This window comes from Borostomias antarcticus (genome assembly GCF_949987555.1).
Source record: "Borostomias antarcticus genome assembly, chromosome: 5".
Lineage (NCBI taxonomy): Eukaryota > Metazoa > Chordata > Actinopteri > Stomiiformes > Stomiidae > Borostomias > Borostomias antarcticus.
Window position 1 is genome coordinate 5,244,455 of NC_140238.1, and position 25,146 is coordinate 5,269,600.

Consider the following 25,146-nt stretch of genomic DNA (forward strand, 5'->3'; position numbering starts at 1 on the left):
GGAATATCTTAGATGTGAAAGGGATGCAACGAATGGGACAGGTTGGCGTGATAAGCCTACAGTCCAGTAGGTGGACTTTGGTTTGTTTGTACAGTACTGTACAGTACAGTCCTGTAATAGTACAGTCCTGTGGGTGGACTTTTGTGGGAGGAAATTGCGTACCTAGTAAAACTCCGCCAGATGCCATTCATCTCCGCTACAGTAGCACAGAGTGGTTCTGGGATGTGAGCTGTGTGCTTCTCCTACCATCTCCTTGGTTGTGCATTCTCTATCTATCTCTCTCTCTCTCTCTCTCTCTCTCTCTCTCCTCCTCCTCCTCTCCCACCCCCTGCTGTGAGGCCTAGTGGGACCGAACGCCGCCCCCCCACACTCCCCTGTCAGACACACAAAATCCTATGATTCACTAATCCCAACAGGACCTCCCCAGAATTCCACGGTACCCTGATCCCCCTTCCACTTGCCATCCTCCGCCATTCTCTCTGCATTCTGACATGTCCAGGACGCCTAGCAACACCAGCAAACAGCTTAAAAACAGAGCTAAAACTGTACCAAAGGCCCGTTTGTCAAACCAGCCTATCTCTGTCTGTGACATCTTACCCCATCGCGTAGCCTACATAGAAACATTGAGTTCCTTGTGATGTTATACCTGGTTCAAAACATTTTGGTGTAAGAGTTATACTCTCAAAGAGGCTCCAAGGTTAACTTGCATTGACATGAACTTTTTGTTTTTCCTTTATCTTCTGCCTTTGGTGTTTGGGCTTTTTTTTCTCTCACACACTAATTGTACCTATCGTGTCTCAGCAAGTCGTGTCTCACAGTGCCGCCACAATGCTTTTGTTTACCATGGGTGTGTACCGTGCCCAAATTTAACTGACATGCAACGATGTGGTTGAATAGACCTCCTTGATCCACCTTCTCTTCACCACAGCCCTCAGTCTTTGTTTTGCACACATCCCTGAGATATAATTCCTTCAGCATGATCACAAACTCTGTACTCTTCATCGTTATACTCTATATTATACAGTGTATTATAATATATGCCACCATCTTGATGTTGTTTGGGCCAATATTTTATCAAAATATTGAAATCTTCACTTGTTCTGTAGCACAAACTGGGAACTTCCTGTGACCAAACCAGGACAAACTTTTCAGAGCCTCCTCTCATGTCCTCACAACATTTAAGCATTTCATGGTACCCATATCTTACATACATATGACAAATAAACCATCTTTAAACCTTGAAAATCCTAACCATGCTATTACACTCACTGGAACCACTGCAGAAACAGGGCTTGCCAATTTGCCAATACTATTCATTGCCCTCCACCCATACATGTGCTGTAGTCTTTACTGTACCTGTAAAAACTTCCCTGGCTGCTGTGTGGCTGTTCAGTTCAGCAGACATGTTCAAACCAGGGAGGAGGGAGAAAGCAGAAGGGAATAACAGTTTTGTGGTTTCCAGTATTTTACTGCCTGGCAGCAACCCTATGTGATTTGAGCTGAACTCTGATTTGTGGATGATTACAGTGTAGTTGTGTACAGCAGCTGCTCCCAGGTGTTCGGTGTGCTGTAGTCAGGGCTGGGATTCTCCCTAGCAAGGTGTGTCTGAAAGATAGGGAGGGGAAATGGAGAAGATGGATTCACTGAGTGTTAGGAACCATCTGTTACTGTAATTCCTACCTGTCTTTACAACAGTCTGTCAATATCAAAGTGACCTGTGGTACTATGGTACCTTGAGAGAGAATAGGTGGCCATATTTAGCACTATGACTGTGATATGATATAGTCCTGTTTTTTTCCAAGCTGTCCCATGAGGCATGGAAGGACCTTATATTACTATCTGAACAGCCGTGAGACCGCCCTAACCCAAGAGCCAAAATCAATCTCAAAGGACGGCTCCTAATCAAATGAATGTCATTGTATTGCACGCAAATTTGATAAGCATTGTACATCACACTGTGTGTGTGTGTGTGTGTGTGTGTGTGTGTGTGTGTGTGTGTGTGTGTGTGTGTGTGTGTGTGTGTGTGTGTGTGCAATCCATGCATTCGTGCTCTCTTCCTCATGTCAATGGGAAAATTTGGAAACTTACTATAAGTATAAATGTTAGGAGGCAGCCAACACCCAAAACATGAATAGAAAGGGTTCAACCAACTTTAGCACACAACATCTAATTATGGCCACTGGAAGACAAAAAGTGTTGTCATAAACAGCATGTGTTTGAGAAAGAGCTCACTTGCACCTGCTATACAAAAGTTAGCCAACAGAGTGCAGTCGTGAGTCACATTCAGGTGATTAAAAAATTCGTGTCTATAAAGGCGTCTTTGACATTGTTATATAAAATATAATATACTACATATAAATATAATAGACTAGGCTACTTCAGGTTTCAGTCCTGCTGTGCAGATTATCATCGGGATGCGTTCTCAGATTTGTCAGCGCTCGCTATTGCCAGTAACGTTTTGCAATCAATGGTTTAATTTCATAGATACAATTGTCTTTCATTCAGTTGTGCTGGTCACGTGCACTAGGCTATTGTGGCCTCAATCTTCATCGCCAGTTTAGTTGTGATAAAATATGTTGGGTTTTGGTTTTTAAGCATCAGCATAGGCCTATTATTGACAAACATTATAAATTGCAGGGGGGAAATCCCTCCGTCTGATTGAAAACATCCTAGCCTATGGTTCGTTGATCATAATAAGGGTGTCTTTTCCTCGAACATGGGCCTATCTTATTAGTTATAGGGTGAACAAGCCTACTTATAGCCTAGCCTGTGGTAGGTGTCCAGTATCAACAGCTGCAATACCAACTATTGTTTTCAACTGTTATGATAATTAGCTATGCACTATAGTTGTTGCTCCGCCCCTTTCGGTGGTTTCAAATGAGCGTGGCTGAGAAGAGCAAAACCCGCAACCTGATACCGGCTGTGACGGAGCTGAGGGCTTTTTCACTGTTGTCCCGACCATGCGTGTGAGAGTTCCCGAGTCTAGAGTGAACAAGAACTGGGCTGAAGATGAACCCGAGAACGAGACAGCTGTTTTAGCGAGAGAGCAGATATGCAACGGTGAACCTTAAGTAAAATTGTCTGTTTACAGTTCCACTGCACTGCGAGTTTTGTCAGTCAAATTGGCTTCAACACAAACAATCGTTGTTTTATAATTTCTGAAAAATGCAAGCGATGGATCCAATAACGAAGTGGACACCAAAGCAAGTTGTCGACTGGATGAATGGTGAGTTTGAATCACTTTGCACGCCGTTTAGATTCACAATTGTAGGCTACTTCTGAAACTTGAGAGACTTGAACTCAGTCATTCGCCAGCTGCTTTCCCCTATCTCCAGTTTCGTTGATACTGCCCTTCTGAACCGCCACCGTTGTCGCTGTCATAGTGCACAAAGGGACAAATGCATTCTCTATTCCAACGAGTAGCAGATGTGGGACAACCACTTACACATTACAATTGATTGCACATTAGATTGTTTTTAATGTAAGCTTTAGCTACTAGCTACTACTGTATCATTGCATGTGTGTGACGCGCGGTAATGTCACTTTCTCCTGTGCTGGAGTGAGTGGCGGCAGATCACACTATGGTCACATAACATAAACACGTATTATCTCTGTTCCTCATCAACGATGATCATCCACAGGCATTGATCGAATCAAACATCCGTGCCACTAATAATGTAGCTATTGCACTTGCTAAAAAAAACAACTAAAGCTATAATCTAAAGCTAGTCTCGCTAAAACTTGGAATGCCGGTTATGGAAATGACATCACCAAACAACTATCTTCTTTGAACTACCTGAGCTGCTGCAGTCACAGGCAGCACTCGCGTGTATGGTGAGGTATTCCAGTTGGTATGTGATGCATGTAACACATTCTGCCTCACCCTTGTAAGAGATGACACCTAAATACATTCTCTGGAAATTCATAAAGTGGAAGAATTAAAAAAGAAACTACAGGAGAGTAGATACTGGAATACAACTTTGCCCTCCTTTAGATATCTCAGCCAGGCGTGACTAGGGAGTATCTTCTTATCTGACACCTGTTCCAAGGCTTGTCATTATGCCTAGTAATCTAAAGACCTTAATCTTAATTGGACTGAAATTCAGTCTCTAAACACTGTCAGGGAATTATTGTTGGGTCCTTTGCTCATTATCTCACTATTACCTCACTCTACAATGAAAGGTAAGACTAGCCCCAAAAGTTGCTGAATGGGGCAAAGCTGACAGCTAGTGCCTCAGTGTCTGTGTAGTTGGGGGTTAATGAGCTAAAGAGGATTGTGTGTGTGTGTGTGGGGGGGGGGGGTTAATGTGCGTCCGTCCAGTGAAAGTCCCTGGTCAGTGCATGGACTGAGGAGGATTAGCTGTGTAGACTGGCTCTCTGATGGTCAGTCTTGTGTGTCTCGCTGACTCTGCATCTCTTCTCTGAAGGGTCTTACCACTGGATTTGCGGAGAGCCCCGGTCAGTGGACTGCCATAGGACAACCGGTCTTCCTAGAATAACAACAAACCATTAATACTATCATGCTGTATTAAACCCTTTCTCTCTCTCTCTCTCTCTCTCTCTCTCTCTCTCTTTCTCTCTCTTCTTTCTTTCTTTCTTTCTTTCTTTCTTTCTTTCTTTCTTTCTTTCTTTCTTTCTTTCTTTCTTTCTTTCTTTCTTTCTTTCTTTCTTTCTTTCTTTTTCTCTCTCTCTCTTTCCCTCTCTCTCTCTCTCTCTCTCTCTCTCCCTCTCTCTCTCTCTTTCTGTCTCTTTGTCTTCCAAAGCCCCAGGCTGTTTTTCTTGGGGAGATAATGGTTGGTTTTGTGTGTGTGGGCAGGTCGGTTCGTTTAATTATTTTTAAGCAAACTAGCAGCATGGCCCCCTGAATGCTGCACTGTAGTTGAGAGGACTTTGAGTTCTGTCTTTGAACACTGTTGTTTTTGTGTGAGGACCATACAGGTGTCTCTTCGCCAGGTCTGCAAGCTGTACCTGCAGTGTGAAATGGTGCGTAGGCCATATATCTTTCCTAGAGTGTTGGGACACTCCGCCACACATAAATAGCGAATGGGAGCTTTTTTTTCCGTGTGCTATTTCTCTTAAGGTTTCTGTGGAGTTTGTCAGGACAAATTCACTCCAATAAAGGGGTTTGGATGTGATATCATGTACCCAGTGATGCAGGCATATTCAGCCACACATACAGCATGCCCACACAGTAAAGATTCACGCGTGTCAGAGTGACTACTGCAGTCACTTTCCAAATATAGTCTGGAACCTGTGAGTAATCCTTCAACCGTGGAGGACCGGAGAAGCTATTCACAAGGAATGCTTTGCTTAAAACTCAGTCGAATAGTTTCACACTTAGAAGCACGCTTCCTCGTTTCTCCCCCTTCTTGTCCATCTCCTACTTACTGAGCAGCGCCTGCCAAGTTTGCGGAGGCATTCCAAGCATGCAGACTTTCACAACTGGTGTTAAAGAGAAATTTAGGGTGTGTTGTTTGCAATGGAATGGACCACTGGCTAAGAACTTTAATATCACAATACTGCATTAATTACTTAATTGGTATACTGGCCTGTCCTATGTATACAGTAGATGTAGGCTCCTACTTATGTGTTTGTCTTCTAATCGAAATCATAGGTGATGAAAGCATAGCCCTGTCCTGCTGCGGTGTGAGAAATTAAGATTAGGAAGTGGGTGGTCTAGTGGCCTAGTGGCCTATCTGTCCTAATGAGATCACCAGGATAGACATGTCAAAAATTGTGTGTGTGGGTGTGTGGGTGGGTGGGTGTGGGTGTGTGGGTGAGAGAGGGAGAATGTGTGTGAGTCACATTTCAAGTAGCCTCTTGGAGAGGGTGGAGGAGTGTGTGTGTGTGTTTGTGAGATAGCGAGGTGTTGGTCATGATCCCTATCATGCAGTCAGGCCATCCAACCGGTGTGTGAACAGATGCAACACAGAGAGCATAGCCTTATTAAGCCAAGAAGAATAGAAGAATACCTGTCTACTGTACCAGCATCACTTTATTTGAACAATGAGGGCTTCCTTAATTCCCCTATTTAAAAAAAAAAGAAGCTGTGTATACCAACACCAAGTATGCAAATGCAGTACACAGACAGGCATTCAATTCATCTCAATGGCACCTGAACTCCCAGGACCCCCCCCCCCCCCCCCCAACACCACTGTTACGGAAGTGACTCGGCAGGGAACTTTACCAGTTTCTAGCCACCCAGCCGTTCTCCCTTCATAGCTGACCCCGTTGTGTTCTATTGATGAGGAGACATCCACGCTTAGTTTCCATAGAGAAGGGCCTTTAGAACGGAGGGAAGCGGAGTAAGAGGATTCTCCCTCGGGGAGACGGAGGATGAAAGAGACAGTGGGAGTGCCCCCCGCCGGCGCTGGCTCCTCCTATTTCTCACACGGCCCTGTCCTGTCCTGACTCTTGCGTCCTGATGTTGAGCAACTCTGCTAACCACCACCATTATGGACACGCCCAGATAAATCATCAATGCTAGATGTTTTCTCCATTGTTCTACTGGCTTCTGTGTTGGAAGCAAGTGAGAATTGGGTATTAAAGGGGTAGTGTGCTATTTTGGACGTTTAGCCCTATTTGTTGTCTGTCTACCATGAATCTGAAACATAGAGACTATAATTTCACTGATCGTTCCAGTATTGAGCTAGCTGCAGTTTTTATGCAAGCTCTCACTGGGCTACAGTGGAAGTCAGTGGGGCATACGTAAATGCTATGAAAAACTATGGTCGCTTCAATACAAGTCAATGGATTTCATAAAATGATCAATAAAACCCTACAGGATTCATACTTTGTGGCAATGTGTGGTATGTCAGAACACCAACGGACACCAATTACCCCCTCGGTGAGCATCTTGTCTTTGAAATCGAGGGTTTAACATGTTTTTGAATGATTTTTCAAGGTGCCCACCCACATCCATTGTATGACCTAAATGGTGGTAGAGCAATTATCAGATAAACTGATTACATTTCGAGAATCTACATAGTTACTTTCTTGCCTGAAAAACTGTTAACATTTTAATAAGTGACATAGTACCCGGCGTACAGACATAATTACAACAGTTGAGTAATGGCGGCGGACGAGAGGCTCGAACAACCTGTGACATCAGCGGCTCATGAATGAAGCCCATTGGCTGATGGATGCGGTAACGCTTCAAAAGATGAACTTTTCTCAACTCTCAACGCAAGCTACGCGAGCAACGCGACGCAACTGAACCACAAAACAACCACAATTCCGTTTGGCAACGCATGATGCCGCTCCATTCAAAGTGAATGAGAAGTGTCAAAGTTGAAGCCTGAACGCATACGTGTGAGCGCAGCGTAAAACAGGGCTAAACATGCATTTTCCCTTTACTACTCCTTTAATGTCCAAAATAGCACACTACCCCTTTAAGTCTTGCACTGGTGACTGCACTGATGCCAAATGTATACAGTAGTTGTAGTAAAGGCGAGTATTTCCTTCTTGTGTAATATTTATCAACATCATACAGTAGTTCTTTCTTAATTCTATGAACAACAACTGTTGTGCTGGAAGCTAACCGACAGTCGGTTGACATTTACATGCGTCATGTGCTTTTATGATGCCAAAGGGAGATGAACGAGGCCGGCCTTGTGCCAACCTGGACCTGGCCAGTTTGCTTTACATTCAAATCCAAATGTGCATTGCAAATCTCCCCAGATCATCTCAGCTTAGCAGCACTGCTAGCTAATAGCTGCTGGGTCCCAGTTGGGCCTAAGAACATTGGCCTGTGAACACCAGGCTTAAGCCATGGGAATAAAAACTCTAGTCTGAAGCGGCACCAAACACTACAAGCAAGGGTGTGTGTGTGTGTGTGTGTGTGTGTGTGTGTGTGTGTGTGTGCGCGTGTGTGTGCGCGTGTGCGTGTGCGTGTGCGTGTGCGTGTGCGTGTGCGTGTGTGTGTGTGTGTGTGTGTGAGAGAATATTTGGCTGCTTGGTTTGTGAGTCATGTGGAGGAAATACCTATGTAGTTTTATTGGCGTTGCTTTCCAGTCTAAGCATTTTGAACTCAGCTATGCTGAAATAACCGCTGGCTATGACAGGAATGCAGCCAGCTTCTTTTTTGCTACCAAACCAAGCCAGTGCCTCAGTGAATCAAATGCGCATGACTGTCCTTTTATGCACTGGGGCCACCAGTTGCTTTGAAAAGGATTTCAATTCTTGTATCAAAATGACTTCTCAGCTTCCCTCACCGAATAGGCTACATGGCCAACTAGGTTATAGTTAATATGCTCCCACTACTCAAGTTGCTGTGTTCAGCCAACTTATTCTGATCCATTTCAATTGTTGAATTCACTCCTGTGGTTTTGAATTGAAAAATGGCCTATAAAAATCGAATGGAATGCAGGCTTGAGGCTTGACGCTTACTTTATGAGCCCCAGCAGGATGAGCAGAGCATGTCTAGGCAAGCCCACGCCCCAACCACCACCCACCATCAGGGCTGGAGGGATATTCCCAGGGCTGACAGTGAGCGCATCCCTAAACCACTATTGACTGACTCCTTCAAGTTCATATTATAATATCAATTTGTTAAACATCTAGAATCGTTGTGATTCGGTTACCTCTCTTGTGGACTGGTTTACAGCATAATAGAATGTACAAAGCAGCTGTAATGGTCCTGAATCTGTTTCTGCGTGTGTGTTTGTGTGTGTGTGTGTGTGATTTTCTTTTTATGACGGTGCAGTGGCAGGATGATGGGCTACAGTAGCAGTTCCAAGTACACTCTGTTGTCGTTCCTGGAAGTCAGGTAATGTCTTCCAGTTTGTGGAATCAGGTGAAAGTTCCATAAGGAATGACAAATGCAGTGATATCCATCTGTAGAGCAGTAGTCTCTCATAGCCAGACCTTTATCTCCACCCTGGGTTTACGCCGTGCCAGCGCTGGAGAAAGGTAAATGGTAAATGGACTGCACTTTATATAGCGCTTTTCCACCTTAGCGGCACTCAAAGCGCTTTACAATGGCCTCTCATTCACACATTCACACACCAATGGCGGTAGCTGCCATGCAAGGTGCTAACCTGCTTATTGGGAGCAATTTGGGGTTAGGTGTCTTGCTCAAGGACACTTCGACATGTGGACAGTCGGAGCTGGGATTCGAACCACTGACCCTTCGATCATTGAACGACCCGCTCTACCAACTGAGCTACAGCCGCCCCAAGGTCTGACTGTACTCCTCACCATTCGGGGATGGGGGGAAAAAAAACAGTGCATCTTTAAACCAATCTTCGACAGAGCGGTTGCTAGGTTGTTGTTTTTTCACAGTATGAATTGAATCTGATTTGACGGGGAACAGATTCCTACAAAGTCGCGCCATCCCAGAGCAGCGCCAGGCTATTGCTGCGACGAAGTTATTCCCTCGATGAACTAGGCCATTCGTATATGCGATCATCACGCATGCAAATATCACATCACAAGCAAACATGATCAGTCTAAAGATATCCTCATAACTCCTCATAATTTAAAGAAGTCAATTACACAGAGCCTAATTATATACAAAGCAAGACTGTGTAGCCAACTGTCGAATTGATTGATTGATTGATTGATTGATTGATTGAATGTAGGACATGCTATGATTTCAGGGAACCGTAAGCCCTGGGTTTTTATATAATTTAGTCTTTTTTATGTATGCCTGCTAATGATTTGAAAAACATTAACATATAATTATGTATAATATGTTGAATTATATATATATATATATATATATATATATATATAATATTATATATATATTCAGTCTTTTTAGGTAGGCCTGCTTAAAGGCCCAGTATGCCTTGCACACTGACGTTTACACCAGACTATTTCCAGGCCAAATAGCCTACATCCATCCAGATTATGTAAATAGATTCAACACACATGGCATGGATGCAATGACAAATGCAGGTATTCATTTCACTCCGAATTGCAAAGTAGCCTTAAAGCTCAATTAGAGAACTTTTTTAAGGTTCAATATTCACCTTTACTTGCTATTAGTTTATGAATTGGCCTTAGCAAGACCCCAAAAATCATTTTCGTGACATGATACTGCATGAGACCCTGTGAATTTATTATTTTAGAATTTCAGTGTACTGGCTAGTACACTGGCGGGAAATTTTGTGGTGGAAACGGAAGTGACCAATTTTGCGTGTCACTATATCAGGAAGACAACAAACACTTCGCCCCGCGAAACGAAATCTTAATGCACATAAAAGAAAGAAGACCGGTATTTACCTGCATTGAAGCCATCCTTCCAGAAAGCTACAATCTTCCAATCCAGTCTGCGCCAAGCGCGTTTGTTATCTTTTTTTCCCCATCATTACAGCGAGTGGGGATTGTGTGAAGTGTGGTTCTTAAAACGCAGTGCTGATTTTATCACGACCAGACGGGCTGCCAAAGTGCCGAGTTATCTCATGTCTTGATCTTAAATAAACAACATAAAGATTACAACAACAATATATATTTTCAACTTGTAAGAAAAAGAGAATATTTCAAGAAATAGAGAATGCATATATTCTGCCGCATGTAGCTTAGTCTATATATTGATGACACATCACTAAAGTTATGAGAAGAAGAACCCTAAAGGAAAGAATTGTAACCCTAGCCTAACCCTAACCCATTTCCCTGTCCTGTCATAAAAAGTTGAATCCTCCTTCTAGGCTACTTTACAACAGACACTGGAAATAGACTTCCCTTGCCAGAGGCAAAAACATGTGTGCATGTCAGTTTATTCGTTTATATAGAATATTAGATAATATCAGATATTCAATATCCGTGACAACCCCTGATTTTTGCATTTTATGCTAGGCCATTGCTGTGAGGCATTCTGAGTAGGCTATATGCTGATATTTGCCGACACAACAAACACTGGAAATAGCCTATTTAATGCTTGAATATAGACATCTGTTGTTTTTACATGACGTATTTACAGGGAAAAATTGAATTAGGAAATCATTTGTCAGGGAAAATGGAATTAGGAAATCATAAAGTTTCAATCCTTTAGTAACTGTCCTTTCCGTTTTGTAAATTGTTTGCTTCATTGATTTTGCGGTGGTGCAGTTTTGACCCTAAACCTGATTAGGCAGTAATAAACGATTGACAAGGCTTGCCCCAAAACCTATATCTGTTGAGTCTGACTAGTACGACAGTGATACCTGTCTGTTTGGCAGTGATACCAGTCTGTTTGACAGTGATACCAGTCTGTTTGGCAGTGATACCCGTCTGTAAGGCAGTGATACCCGTCTGTATGGCAGTGATACCCGTCTGTTTGGCAGTGATACCCGTCTGTTTGGCAGTGATACCAGTCTGTTTGGCAGTGATACCCGTCTGTATGGCAGTGATACCAGTCTGTATGGCAGTGATACCAGTCTGTTTGGCAGTGATACCAGTCTCTACAACTTTTCTCTCTTCCTTCTTCCTCTGGAAGTCCCCTGGTTGTCGCCATCCAGTCATAGAAAGGTGTTCTATCATCCCATCCCAACCAGATACTGTAAGGCCTTCTATCATCCCATCCCAACCAGATACTGTAAGGCCTTCTATCATCCCATCCCAACCAGATACTGTACTGAACTAACTGACCAAGGTGCTGCGCTGCTGTGTCATGTTTTGTGTCGGCCTACAAGGCTGGGCGACCTGCTAATCCTCACTTGAGGCTGAGTCTCCAACAACACATTCTCCTCGCCTGGATCCGCATTGAATAGGAGGTATGACAAAAGAAGAGGGTAGAACACTGCGTTTTGAAAGGTCAAAATAGAATGCTTAGTCAACCAGCACCTGCATTTGTTTAAGGAAGGAGGGGTAGGTTCCCCGCACGGACAAAAGAGTCTGGGACACTGCAGCATCATGGGAGATGCGGTATTCAATCCCTGTTTTCACTGGCGCAAACTGGGGGGGGGGAGTGTTGTGTTTTCACCTATTCTTCTTCTGTTTGCTGTGCGTGCGTCTATAGCTGGGTTTTGTTTGACAATTTAATTTACAGCAATATGTCACTCTTAATCTGTCAAGACTTGTGTTGGGAACACAGAAAAAGGTGTGTAATGAAGCACAAACAAAGCTCACCTGGAAAGCGTGTATGTGTGTGTGCGCTCGTGTGTGTGTACGTCTGTACGTGTGGCATGGCATAGCGCTCCTGTTCTACTCTCCTTCAACTGTTACAGGTGTGTGTGTGTCCCGGAGATTTAACGAAAAGTGAGTTTACGCCAACGAGCAAAGTAGGAGTTTGCGCGCGTTTCGCCCGCGACAGCGTTGGCGCGTCGAGCCCCGGGGCCGTCACGCCGCCTGGTCACGCCGCCGCTCACAGATGAACACTAAAGATGACTCACCACCTGTCTCTCCCACACACACGCACACACACGCGCACACACACACACGCATGCTAGCATATACTATCCCACACACGCATTCCCAGGGGACGGTAGGAGAGAGTCATCTCCGCGCCTCCTGGTCTCTGATCCTGAGGTTGCGTGGGCTGCTGGTGTCTCATGTTGCGTTCAGACGAGTGTTGAATGCAGCACTGCGCCGCGTGTAACCCAAGCGATGAGAATCCTAGCTGCGAAACCGAAAACGCCAGGAACACGAGCCTAATTAGCGGTGTGTGTGATGTGTGTGATGTGTGTGGTGTGTGGTGTGTGTGTGTGTGTGTGTGTGTGTGTGTGTGTGTGTGTGTGTGTGTGTATATATATATATAAGACTCGGATTCTCGTCGTCTCCCGTGCGAGTTGTGATGTTTTCTATGGCGCCGCTCCTACAGGAGGGGGCGGGCAGAGTAACGAGACACTCAAATCTCTTTGACCCCGCTCTCCTCCTACTACCCTGACCCGGACGCGAGCCGCCGGCCGTAAATCCCTCCGCGGCCGGACGTCAGCCCCCTCCTCTCTTCCCCCTCGTCAACTCCCTCCTTTTCTTTCTCTCCCTACGTAAACAAGCCCCCTTTCGACCAAGCCCCTCCTCCCCCGCACTCCAAACCCCTCCTCCTCTGGCCCGTTGTCATGGCCACCCTAACTCTTGTTTGTTTACCGAGGCCAGCCTGTGGTTTGGTGCACCGGGGGGGGGGACAGTACCACACATACAGTACAGCTAGCACTAACGCCCGGCCGTAGCCCGGGTAGAACGCGCACGCACAGCGGCTCCCGAACGGCGGAGGAGGACGCCGTGCTAGTCGATAACGCCAGGTTCAGGGAAGGAACGCCGGCGACGGACGAAAGATTGCATGCGTCTGTGTCGCGAGGCGTGGGTCACCACTCACTGTGTGCAATGTGTGGCCGAATAAAGACCGAATAAAGACCCCCTAAAAAATGTTGAAGTATCACTCACTCCTATTTTCCTGTTGCGTAGGTTTCTTAGCTCTAGTCTCTGATAGCCGAGACGGTAAGTCCATGAGAAAGGCAGCCATTTTCCCCACCCCCTGTTGCAGACCCCCCCCCCCCCCTCATGCTGCTGTGTTTGGGGGGCTGAACCAGAAGGTTCCCATGGAAGTGTGGTTCCCTCCTCCCCAGACTGCTGGCTTTGTTGTGGTCCCTGTAGGCTCCCACTCAGGTCCCATTAACTGCTCTGTAATCAGCATACCAGGCCACCATGGTCCTGGAGCACACAGGTGTAGAGGAGAGCCCGCTGATCCCAGTTCAGTCTTTCACCACAGGCAGCTGGGTCCGCTAGTCCAGGTGTTTCCTAGGTGGGTCTTCAGGGACAGAATCTGAGGGTCTCTCCGTCCATTTAGCCTCTTTTTCCCACCGTGCCTCTCTTGTGCTCTCTCCATCATTCTCTCTCTCTCTCTCTCTCTCTCTCTCTCTCTCTCTCTCTCTCTCTCTCTCTCTCTCTCTCTCTCTCTCTCTCTGTCACACACACACAGTATCTTTCCCTTCATCTCTCTCTCAAGAGATACCGTAATTATGGTTTTGCCTAAGGGAAGTAGGCGGGAGTACAGTCTTAGTCACAGATGAGTGGGAGATATGAATGATACTGGCAAAGACACTGAGACCCTTCTTTTCTCCAAAACAGTGATCTTCAGTCCTGGTCGTCGGACCCCACAGATTGTGTCTGCCTTGGTGTCCTACACACACACACACACACACACACACACCGGTACCAGGAAAGTAGAACACCATGCTAAGCCTCTTGCTCTGAAACAAATATTGTCACGGAGACAGAGACTTTGGCTGACTGGGAACGACGGTTCAAAAACACCAGAACAACAATATGAGCATGGAAGGACCAGGAGGGAGGGAGGCTGGGGGTGGGGGGGGGGTGCTGGGGGTTTGGGGAGGGTTGTTGGGGCCTTTGTTGATCTCTTTAACAGATGTTTATGTCAGGGGTAATGAGTGCATGGCAAGCTGGCTGGAGAAATGATGAGTGTTTATGTTTGGCTGAGAGGTAGTTCTAAAACCACCAGCATTACGTAGCCTCACCCCCCTCAGCTCCCTCTTTAGCTCGAGCTTTCATTTTTCAGTCCTTAGCTCTAGCCTCAGTCCTAGTCCTAGCCTCAGTCCTAGTCCTAGCCTTGGCCCTAGTCAGAGCTAAGAGAGCGGACTGAACAGGAACTCGGTGACCCAGAACCGGTCTTTCCGTTTTTCAACTGTCAGTAGCCCTGAGGTGACTGACTTGGTGTTCGGTGCGTATTTGGGATTCAGACGGTTTCCCTCATCGCCCGTGGCTGTTTTCCCCCCTCCCGCTCTCTCTCTCTCTCTCCCCCCCCCCCTCTCTCTCTCTCCTTCTCTCCCTCTTTCTTTCTCTCGCCCTCCATCTCTCACCGATCTCTCACAAACACCTTCAGGTTAACAAGGGCAACATCCAACCCCACCCACCCCCCTACACCCCCAACCTGTCAGAACCTCACCCTTCTGACCTGGTCCACATCAGTCAACTCACCACCCAATAATCTCCTGAGGTAAATTTGCGGTGTTGGTGGATTTGACCAGAGGGGTACAGGGCCCAGGGACCCAGGCCAAGGCTGTGGAACCACTTGACGCAGGCCAGCAGCGTGAACTCTGACCCCTGCTGCCTCATCACTCATCGTCCATCTGCCCCGTGACAGACAGTGCGGCTTTGGTGTCTCAAACCCCGACAGCCCCGGGCCTTTTTCTCACTTTAGAGACGGGCTTGCGAAATGTCACATGCCGCTCTGTTACAGTTGGTCCATTGATTACAAGACTGGCTTGCGTGTACCGTGTTAAACTGAGAAAGTATTGATCTGGAGTAAACATCTGACGTCTGACTACACGGGGTGTTCCGGAACAGATAGGCAGGGTCCGTGCGCATCTTCTGCTCTCAGTAACGGGAGCCACTTCAACGACGAGGTCATTAAGGTCACCGTGGGACAGTTCTATAGCTCATACAACCGCTTTCAGTAACCTATACAGTTGGACTTGGAGCTGGAGAGATGGATGCCATATTGCACTGTTGTGCAACTGTCCCTTTCTCCCTGCTGCAAGGCCGCTGTTTGTACTACAAGCCTGTGTTTTCCTCCTGTATGAAGTCGTGCGTCAGAGGAGTAGCGCTCTCTCCTCTCTCTCTCTCTCTGCCCCCCTCTCTCTCTCTCCCCCCCCCCCTCTCTCTTTCTAATTACTGTCGCCTGGCCCTGGACGTGGCCGGAGCCCCATTGTGCCGGAATGCCGTGAATTCCGACTACGGAACCCCTCGTGAGAACAATGCCGCTGGAATTCCCTCCGAATCCCCACCGGTCCCCGGGCTGCCCGCCCGCGCCGAGGAGAGAGTTCCAGTGGCGCTGGCCATTGTCCTCTCCGCTGGCGTTCCCACTCTCCACCCTGCGTCCCAGCCAGACAGACAGGGGAGAGGAGAAGAGGGCAGCCTGGGATAGGGAGGGGGAGGGGCGGGGGCTGACTGGGTTCCCACTGGGAGAGGGAGGGAGGGAGGGAGGGAGGGAGGGAGGGATGGATGGATGGATGGAGGGATGGAGGAGACAGGGAAGGGAGGCGTTCTTTCTTTGGGAGGTGAGTGTTCTCTCTCTCTCATGTAATCAAGCCCCTGAGAACCTTTTATGATGGAAGCCTGGGTGTAAAATGCCAGGCCTGGAAGCGTGTGGAAGACGGTGTAGGAGGAGGGGGGTGCGTGTGTGTGCGTGCGTGTGTGTGTGTTAGTCCATGCCTGTGCACGCGTGCACATGTGTGTAAACTGTCGCAGAACTACATCTCTGCTTGGCAATATATATTTTCTCTACATCAGCGCTTTTTAGTGGCCCAAAGCTCTTGACCATACCCCCCCCCCCCCCTTCCTCAAACCCGTGTGTCCTGGCTACGTAAAACGGACCTGATGTTTTTCCCAATCTGATTCCGGAAATGTTGAGATTAGGACAAGAATAGCTGGACCATTTGCGGGAGGAAGGACCTGTGTGTTTGCGTTGCCAAAAAAGGTGTGTGTTTATAGTCTTAGGAAGACTGCGGAGTTTCGAGGCCCTCGGTGGGACCGGGGTCCGTTTGTACGGTCCGGCTTGGCAGGGAGGTTTTCCCAGCTGTCCAGAAACATGCCTACGTGCACGTCAACTGGACTTGAAGCTGTCGCGTTGATGACCTCTTCCACGCAGAATCAGCCCAAAATGAATCAGTGTTGGTGGGTGGCAGGCAGCAGGACAACACAGGGGACAGCAGGTGCTGTACACACACACACACACACCAGAGTGTATGAGGGGGATGGGGGGGGGGTAATTGCAGAGTTGAGAGACACCAGGCTGAGTTTTGCCGATCACGCCCCCATGTTGTTGAAATCGATCATCCAGTCATTGGAAGTGCTTTGAAACGGAAATCCTCCTCTAAGGTTACAGGTCAGACAGACTGTGGCTCAACCATATGGGACGGCCCACTAATAAGTCAATTAGGGTTGTTAGAGTATGCCCCAGCTGTGTCCTCTTGCCACTAATACACCACGCACGTGCACATACGTGCGCGCGCGCACACACACGGGCAACTGGTAAGAGTTTTTACATTCAGCTCCGCACGTATGTGTGACATGGTGTGGTTCAGAGCAAACGCGCCCACACGTGGCCGGACAGCTCTTAGAGTACCTGTGTCAAGTTCTGCCGTTTTCAGAATGGCAGTAAAACTCTTCCAGAGGGTTTCATCCCGGGTCCTTCTTTGAAAGGTACACACACACACACAAACACACACACACACACACACACTCTCTTCCTCTTTCTTTCTCTCTCTCTCTCTCTCTCTCTCTCTCTCTCCCTTAATGCAATTCACAATAATGTGACACCGTCGTTTCCTCACTTGTGGAACTTCTTCACTTTCCTTAATGGAAACCGCTAGTGGCACAAACACCCGTGGACCATTGATCTGGGCCCTATAAATGTTTTAGCAGCCTACTGTGAACCCCCCCCCCCCCCCTTTTGTCCCATACGAGCCAATGGTACAGGCCAATGGAACAGGTCAGGAACCATGGTATGGTCCACCGGGGGGCCCTGAAGATCCTCCAGGGACCCCTCTCCTTCAGTGTAAATCCATTCCATCCAAGTCATTAGAGGGGCCAGGTCTACACACACACACACATTCACACACGCACACACATTCACACACACACACATTCACAGTGGCTTTTTGAAGTTTACTTTCTTGTCCTGAACTCTGTCCAACAGTGGGTTAAGGCTGAAATTGTGTAATGTCTAGCCTGGGAATTCTCAAGCCAAGGAATGGAAAAAATGTTTTTTTGAGGCTAACTGAACTTGACTCGCTCCAGAGCCCTAATGGTTTTTGGGGTTGTGAGGGGATTTTAGTTTTGATTCAGTGGAGATTCCTGCCGTTTGCATTGACATTTTCAGCCCTCCGTTAGCAGACACTCCAGTCCTCTGGCATTTCTTGAGGTTTTAACGCAGCTTTTAAGGGTGAACCTCCATGCAGTAAAGCCATTTTAATGGTGTGTTAAGGGGTACTTTAGCACACTTTTCTTCCACTGAAATGTGTGAGTGACTGTTGCTCTTGTTTGTGTGCGTGTGTGCGTGTGTGTGCGTGTGTGTGTGTGTGTGTGTGTGTGCGCGCGTGTGTGTGTGCGCTGTAGGATGGGGTGATTCAGAGGCTCTGCTTGCCCCAGACCCACAGTAGGGCACATAGATTAAGTCTGCTGTGGCATCTGCAACTAGATCTCCTGCAACATTGAGCCATTCACTACCACGCCGCACACACACACACACACACACACACACACACACAGAGTTCTCTGCTGCAGCAACAGGACACCCCTCACACACAGATTTCACGTAAGTGTGAAGATATGAGGTGCCATTCACAAACGACCCCAGAAAACACCCAGTCGCCATTCGGTCTGCACATGTATGTGTGTGTGTGCGAATGCATGTATGTATGTACGTACTGTATTAGGGATGTACCGGTATGAAATTTCATGGTATGGTATCTACCAAAATACCACAGTATTCTGTATTTCACAGTATAGATTTTTCCCCCTTTTAATTAAACATACAACAAACAAGTATTTAGCTTTGAAGAAAAATATTTGCTTTATTGAACTGAAATGTGTGTGCATGACTTTATGAAATGTGTGTGCGAGACGTCACGTTCTAGCGTCCTGCAGTGCAACATCGGATACTTTATTTTGCACAAAGACATAAAACTGCACAATCTTGTAATCCAGTGCAGCTGACAAAGTCCACTGTTGTGCAACATACCGTGGGCATGGTATTACAGGCAAAGGCTTATGGTTCAGAAGTGTGGCTGTTCAATACCAGGGTATACCGTTACATCCCATGTGGATGTATGTACGTATGCATGATAATCATAAGCCCATATGCAGTATCAGTATCCACCATTTAGTTGGGAAAGAATGTGAGGAACCAAAGCTCTTTCCGCGACTTGGCTGTCAATGTGGATAGATAAGGGTTTTGACGCCAAGATTCTGTGTGTGTGTGTGTGTGTGTGTGTGTGTGTGTGTGTGTGTCAGGGTTGGGGGTCTTGCAGCTGACAGTCCTTTCAGAGGACCAGGGCGCAGGGCCATTGCTCTGCAGCTGCCCCCTCTCTGTGCCCTCTTTGATAGAGGGGGGGGGGGTTACTACCCCTCGCCCCCCACCCCGCATCTCCCACACACACAGGCCTGTTCTTCACTCTGTTGTCACAACATGGCTTGCGGGCCCAACGAGCAGGGACTGTGTGTGCGCGCGTGCGGTGTGCGTGTGTGCGAGCGGCGTGCGTGCGCTCAAGCGGCGTGCGAGCGTGCGTGCGTGCATAGCTGTTCAGTTTACAGAAGAATGTATGTTTGCGAACAAGAAGCCTTTGTGATATCGTAGCGCCGTTATAGATCTACCCAGTTACCCACACAACGTGTTTGACTAGTAAGCAGTTCTTCTGAAGCAAACACAAGTGACACCACAGAGACGGCAAAGCAGCGTCGCACCATCTGACCCAGCTGAGCCCTTTATCAGACTAGGTGTCACTGCTCTATTGTCTAGAATGCATTTCCTTGAGTGGGGTCACTATTCTGATAGTTGACCCCATCCAGCATATTGCAGATATAAATGGGCGTTGAGGGACACACACACGCGCACACACACACACAACTGTAACGAGAGGTCAAGCTACAGTAGTTGCGGTCCATTGTTTAACAGTCCCAACAGACTTAGAAGGGGGTTTAACCGTTCTGTTTATGGCGTGTTTATCTTGCGGCTATATCTGACACCTGTCCTCACTGTTGGGTTTGTGTACACACAGATGCTAGGCGGAAGGTGTCAGGTATAGTGTTGGTTATTGCAATCAGGCTTGTGTATCTTCATTTTTTATTGTACCTTTGCAGAGATTATGTTCTTCAATAGCTAAGAATCACTGATTACCATAAGGGTCCCAGCATAACAACTATTTGAGATAACCGTGTGCCTATCTTCAGATGGTGTTTTTATATTTGAAGATTATCTTTCATATAAAATGTCTTTCTTATACAGGTTTTTGAGCTAATGTATACACTTCTCTCTCCATCTCTCTCTCTCCATCCCTCCCTCCCTCCCTCATTCCCTCCCCAGGGCTGGATGACAGTCTGCAGCAGTACGTTCCTAACTTCGAGAGGGAGAAGATCAGCGGGGAGCAGCTGCTGAAGATCTCTCACCAGGACCTGGAGGAGCTGGGCGTGGCCAGGATAGGCCACCAGGAGCTGGTGCTGGAGGCCGTGGACCTGCTCTGTGCCCTGGTCAGTCAGAGGAGAACAGCACACCTGTGTCTCAATCTGGCACTTTCTCTCTGTCCCCCCCCCCCCCCCCCCTCTTTCTCTCTCTTAGTCTCTCTCTCTCTATCTCTCTCTCTTAGCCTCTCTCTCTCTTAGTCTCTGTCTCTCAGTATCTCTTAGTCTCTCTCTCTTAGTCTCTCTCTCTCTCTCTCAGTATCTTTCTCTCTCAGTATATCTCTCTCTCTGTCTCTCTCTCAGTATCTCTCTCTCTCTTAGTCTCTCTCTCTCTCAGTATCTCTCTCTTAGTCTCTTTCAGTATATCTCTTTCTCTCTCTCTCTTAGTCTCTATCTTGGTTTCATTCTCTCTCTTAGTGTCTCTCTTTGTCTCTCGCTCTCTCAATCTCTCTCTCTCCCTCTTAGTCTCTTTCCCCTGTGTGCAATTATTCAGTAGCCCTTCCCTCAGTGATAGTTTTTTTTAAAGGCCCAGACTGTAGTTACTGGTAGACTGTAGTTACTGGTCAGACTGTAGTTACTGGTAGACTGTAGTTCCTGGTAGACTGTAGTTCCTAGACTTTAGCTGCTGGAACCGACAGCCAACAGGAGCCATCGGTGCAGAAAAAATTGTATTGTTCCCCACAGAGCTCAGTGGGGTTCTGGGACAGGAGCGAGCGAGCGAGCAGAGATGACTGAGGCAGTGGTGGTCCGTTAGTAATGCTCTCTCTCTCTCTCTCTCTCTCTCTCTCTCTCTCTCTGTGTGCCCCATCCTCTCTTACTCTCTCTCTGTGCCCCATCCTCTCTCACTAACTTGCGTACACTCACGCACGCGTACACACATATATTCACGCTCATACACACACACACACACACACCTATATAGACCACAGGACGCATAAACACACACAGCTGTTCCATTCCCACTGCTCTGCAAGCCTCAACCCGTCGTCTCGCCCCAGTGGCTCATGGGAAGGCCCCTGAACAGCCCTCAAGCTGAGCGTGAGGAGGATTCACTGTAGGGTCAACTCTGCTCTCTGATTCTCTGCGGGGGGCGGCAGGGAGAGAGAAAAAAGAGAGAGTAGGAGAGATGAGAGAGAGAGACCCACAAAGCCCCCATCAGGCCACTGAAACAAGAGCAGGCTTTTTCCCAGATGGGATTGATTTGGAGTTTTATCACTTCCTGTGTCGTAAAAGTGCTAGATTGCGGTCGTGCGTTTTTGATCAGTGTCAGCACTTTTTTACTCAAATCCTTATGTTCCTTTTAAAAGGTTTAGCGTTAAAACTTTGTTTTAAACATACCTCTGTGAGGCTTTTGATGTGCAAAAATATCCCTGGCAGTGAGCTGAATCCCGTTCTCCTCCCTTCTCCCTTCTATCATGCTGCGTTGCATCTATGCTCATGTGAGCAGCTTATCTCTCGTCTCGAAGCGGTCGACCAACAAGTTCATGCAGTCAAACAAATGTAATTGGGCAGGCCATGGACCACTGCCTGAGTGCCCAGGGGCCTTGGGGCGGCGGCAGGGGTTGGTCTGCTGTTAGATACAAGCAGCCATCATGCTTGTGTGCTTACTTGGGATTCAGGCACTGGGTTCATGTTGGCATGGCCGCTACTTGTCTGATAACACAGGGACCCGTATCCTCAAAGCTAAAGGTTAAGCCTTTCTTTTTCTCACTCCCCCTCTCAACCTAGTTCATCATCATCATCATCTTGATTATCATCATCATCATCATTATCATAACATCATTATCATTATCATAACATCATCATTATCATCATCATTATCATCATTATCATCATTATCATCATCATCATCATCATCATCTTGATTATCATCATCATCAACATCATCATCCTGCATTAAAGCAGAGTTTACAACCTGCCCTTGTGAGCGACCCTGGTGTGAACGCACACACAACCACATGCTCCAGATTCCTACAAGAGTCAAGATTTCCTAGTGTGAAGAGGAGACGGTACCTGGTGATGTCTGGTGATAACAGCTTGAAGATATCATCCTTGGCCAGCAGCGGCTAACCATTAGAGAAACAGGCACACCATGACACATGGAAGCACTTGTTAAGGGGGAGGGTGGCGCGAGCACGTTGTAATGCTCTGCTAGATCGACGTGTCACACTGTATCATACCGCACAACCCAGGGTCTGACATCCTCTCCTTTAACTGTCGCAGTAATTGGGCTCGGGTTTTTACAACCCCCCCCCCCCCTGCCGTTTCCTCAAACCTTGGGATCTAGTGAAGCCTCCAGCGATTTGCTCTTGATGGTCTTCATAAATTTGCCCCGTTCCTTCGAGTTCCCCTCAGCTTGTGTTTGCTATCTTTAATAAATCCTCTTCCAAGTTCTAGGCCTTTGTTATTGCCTCAGTCGGAAAGTGTGTGTGGGTCGAGGGGGTGGTGGGGGGGACAGGGGGGGCAGTAGGGGGGTAGTTATGTAATTCAGCAAGGCAGGATCTAACAAGGGGTTTGGTAGTGCCAGCTTTCCGTCTTCCTGTGACCTCGGACTAGGAATTCAGGGCCATTGGAGGAGAAGAAAGGCACCTCACACACCACTGATTGAGGAAGAACCTTGGGTAAGTGAGTTTGTCCACTTGGCTCTTTCCTTATTACGTGAGACGGCTCTCTTTCTTGCGCGCACACACACACCCACATACACACACACACACACACACACACACAGCACCCACGGGAGGAAGCCAGACCGCTCGTTTCAATTAGTTTTAACTAAGGTCACAGCTTCTGAGAGTAACACACAGCCCACTAGCTCCAGACCCCCTAGCTTTCACACGCACACACCCACACACACACACACACACACACACACACACACACACACACACACTGCGGTCATGTTGTTAACCTTCTCAGGGGCCTCTGGGGGCTCTGACAGGAAACCCCCCAGTATGGTGCTACAGGCTGACCCTGAGATGGTCCTCTCCCACTGCTACTCATGGAAATGAAGAGCATTCTAATAGGCCTCACACACAACACCCGATTGGCTGTGTGCATTTCAGCTAACCATCTCTTCTTACCTTTGGCGGCCGTTATTGGTGCAGCTTCATACAACTGGTCAGTTGGTTATTTGACTAGGACTAAGTAAGCCTTTTTTGAGAACCAATGTTTCTCGGGCCTAGTGGACCATAGGGCAGGAGCCTATCTCCTGTTTCTGTAGCGTGAGGCAGCTTTGATGTACAAGTACACCCCCTGGACATGACGCTAGTATGTCGCAGGGACTCACCCCCAATCCAACCCTTGATGCTGAGTGCCAAGCAGGGAGGCACTAGGACTGTTAGTTGATTATTTCATAGTATAGTAGAACCTCTGGGTCTACTGGGCTATCAGTGCATTCTACACATTACTCTCTTAACTGCCTATATATCATTTTTCATTTCATTTCAAACCTTCATTTTTTACTCGTGAAGCACTGAGGTTTCCTCAGCGATGACGAGTTCACACAGAGACACAAATATCAACAAAACATACACTCTGACGATGAGCGCTTTTCTGGCTGCCCGCCAGGCAAAAGCTAACAGAACAAACTGCCCTCTAGAGTGAAAGAGACTCAGACATTTCAATTATACCGGGAGTGTGTTAAAACAGTAATGGCTTCTGCAGTGTCCGTACAGAAATCGGACACCTCTGTGTTTTTCTTTCTGGGCCCCGGCAACCCCGCTTAAAGGCTAGAAGGACCCCTCCCCCGGACTCACCCAGCCCTGGACTAGATATTAAGGGTAAAATAGCCTGGATCTGTCCCCCATACAGAATGTAAAGAACAGTCTATAGACAGTGACCCCCCTACCTGTTTGATTGACAGCGGCAGTTCCCCTCCTGTCCCTTCTCTCACACACACACACACACACACACACACACACATCCGCCTCCACTTGAGGAACGTACTGTAGCGTAGCCCTTGTTGGGGGCCGCGTTCCTACCATGTTCCTCTGGCCGTGTCAGGTGGTGAGTACCGCGCTCAGCCCCTGCGGTGAGGGACAGGAAACCCTGTGTTGTGATAGCCCTTCCCCAGGTCTCTTGTGGACACGTCTCCATATCACCATATAGCACTTACAGGAGGCCCCTAGAAGGTTCCTCTCAGAGCTCGGCCATCTGGATTCTAGCTCAGCCGAGCTCATAAAGAAGATGTGAATTTGATGTGAAATGAGATGAAGTTGATTTGATTTGAAACCCAGACTTGGGCCACTCGGTTCCTGTTTTTTTGATTCAGCTGCTTGTGCTCGGACATCTGCGCAGGCCTCAGAAGTGGTGCGTGCGTCAATGTGTGCGTGTGTGTGTGTGTGTGCTGTGCGTGATTTGATTATCCTAGCAGTGACAAAGCCAGGACAGCCGTTTGATCTTAATAGGTTCTTGGCAGCTTGGTGTCAAATCCCCAGTGTTTCCGTTTAGGTTCCTCCGAACTGCCGCGATTCTCCTAGTAGAGTCCTGGTCGGCCCCTCCCGTCCACCTCTGCTCTTGGGACAGATCTACCGCACCTACGGAGGTTGAGGTTCCCTTAAGGATCTCCGAAGGAGACTAGAGAAGGTGAATTTACAACGAGGCAGGAGCTTGTCCATATGGCGACCACATACCCCTGCTCCGCAGGGACAAATTCAAGATGAAGTATCGTGTGTTTTCTGAGAACGCCTGCGTACATGCAGCTGTATCGGTCGGTGATCACTTGCAGCTTTAGCTGTTTGGGACGCAGGGCTATTTTCCGCTCCTCAGATAGCATGCTAGAAGCTAGCGCGCCGCGCTGATGGCAGCGTGAGGCTGGCAGCGACGCAGCATTCTGGGAAGTGAGATTTGCCAGCGCTGGAGTTAAAGTCGGCCACCCGCTGTCCCCCCACCCCCCACCCCCCCCTCTCCCATCATCTCCCTTAACAAGCACCCCAGTCTAAACACATTCTTTCCGCGATATTTAAAAGTGGAGTCGCCAGGATTAACCACTAATATTAAGCCCCCCCCCCCCCCCCCCCCCCCCCTCTCATTTATCTTGAGTAAGGCGGGGGTCTTTAGAATGCTGCCATACGCTAACCAGACAGGGCG

The 25,146-nt window shown here is 47.6% G+C and overlaps 1 protein-coding gene across 1 annotated transcript in view; it reads left to right on the plus strand.

The window, feature by feature from the left end:
- Positions 1-2,981: 2,981 nt before the first annotated feature.
- LOC311308843 (connector enhancer of kinase suppressor of ras 3-like) overlaps positions 2,982-25,146 on the plus strand; it is a 53,936-nt gene continuing 31,771 nt past the window's right edge. The window contains exons 1-2 of the mRNA XM_084437913.1: positions 2,982-3,226; positions 19,964-20,127. Coding sequence (XP_084294039.1) covers positions 3,166-3,226; positions 19,964-20,127 — 225 coding nt within the window. The 5' untranslated portion in view covers positions 2,982-3,165. The remainder of the gene's footprint in view (positions 3,227-19,963; positions 20,128-25,146) is intronic.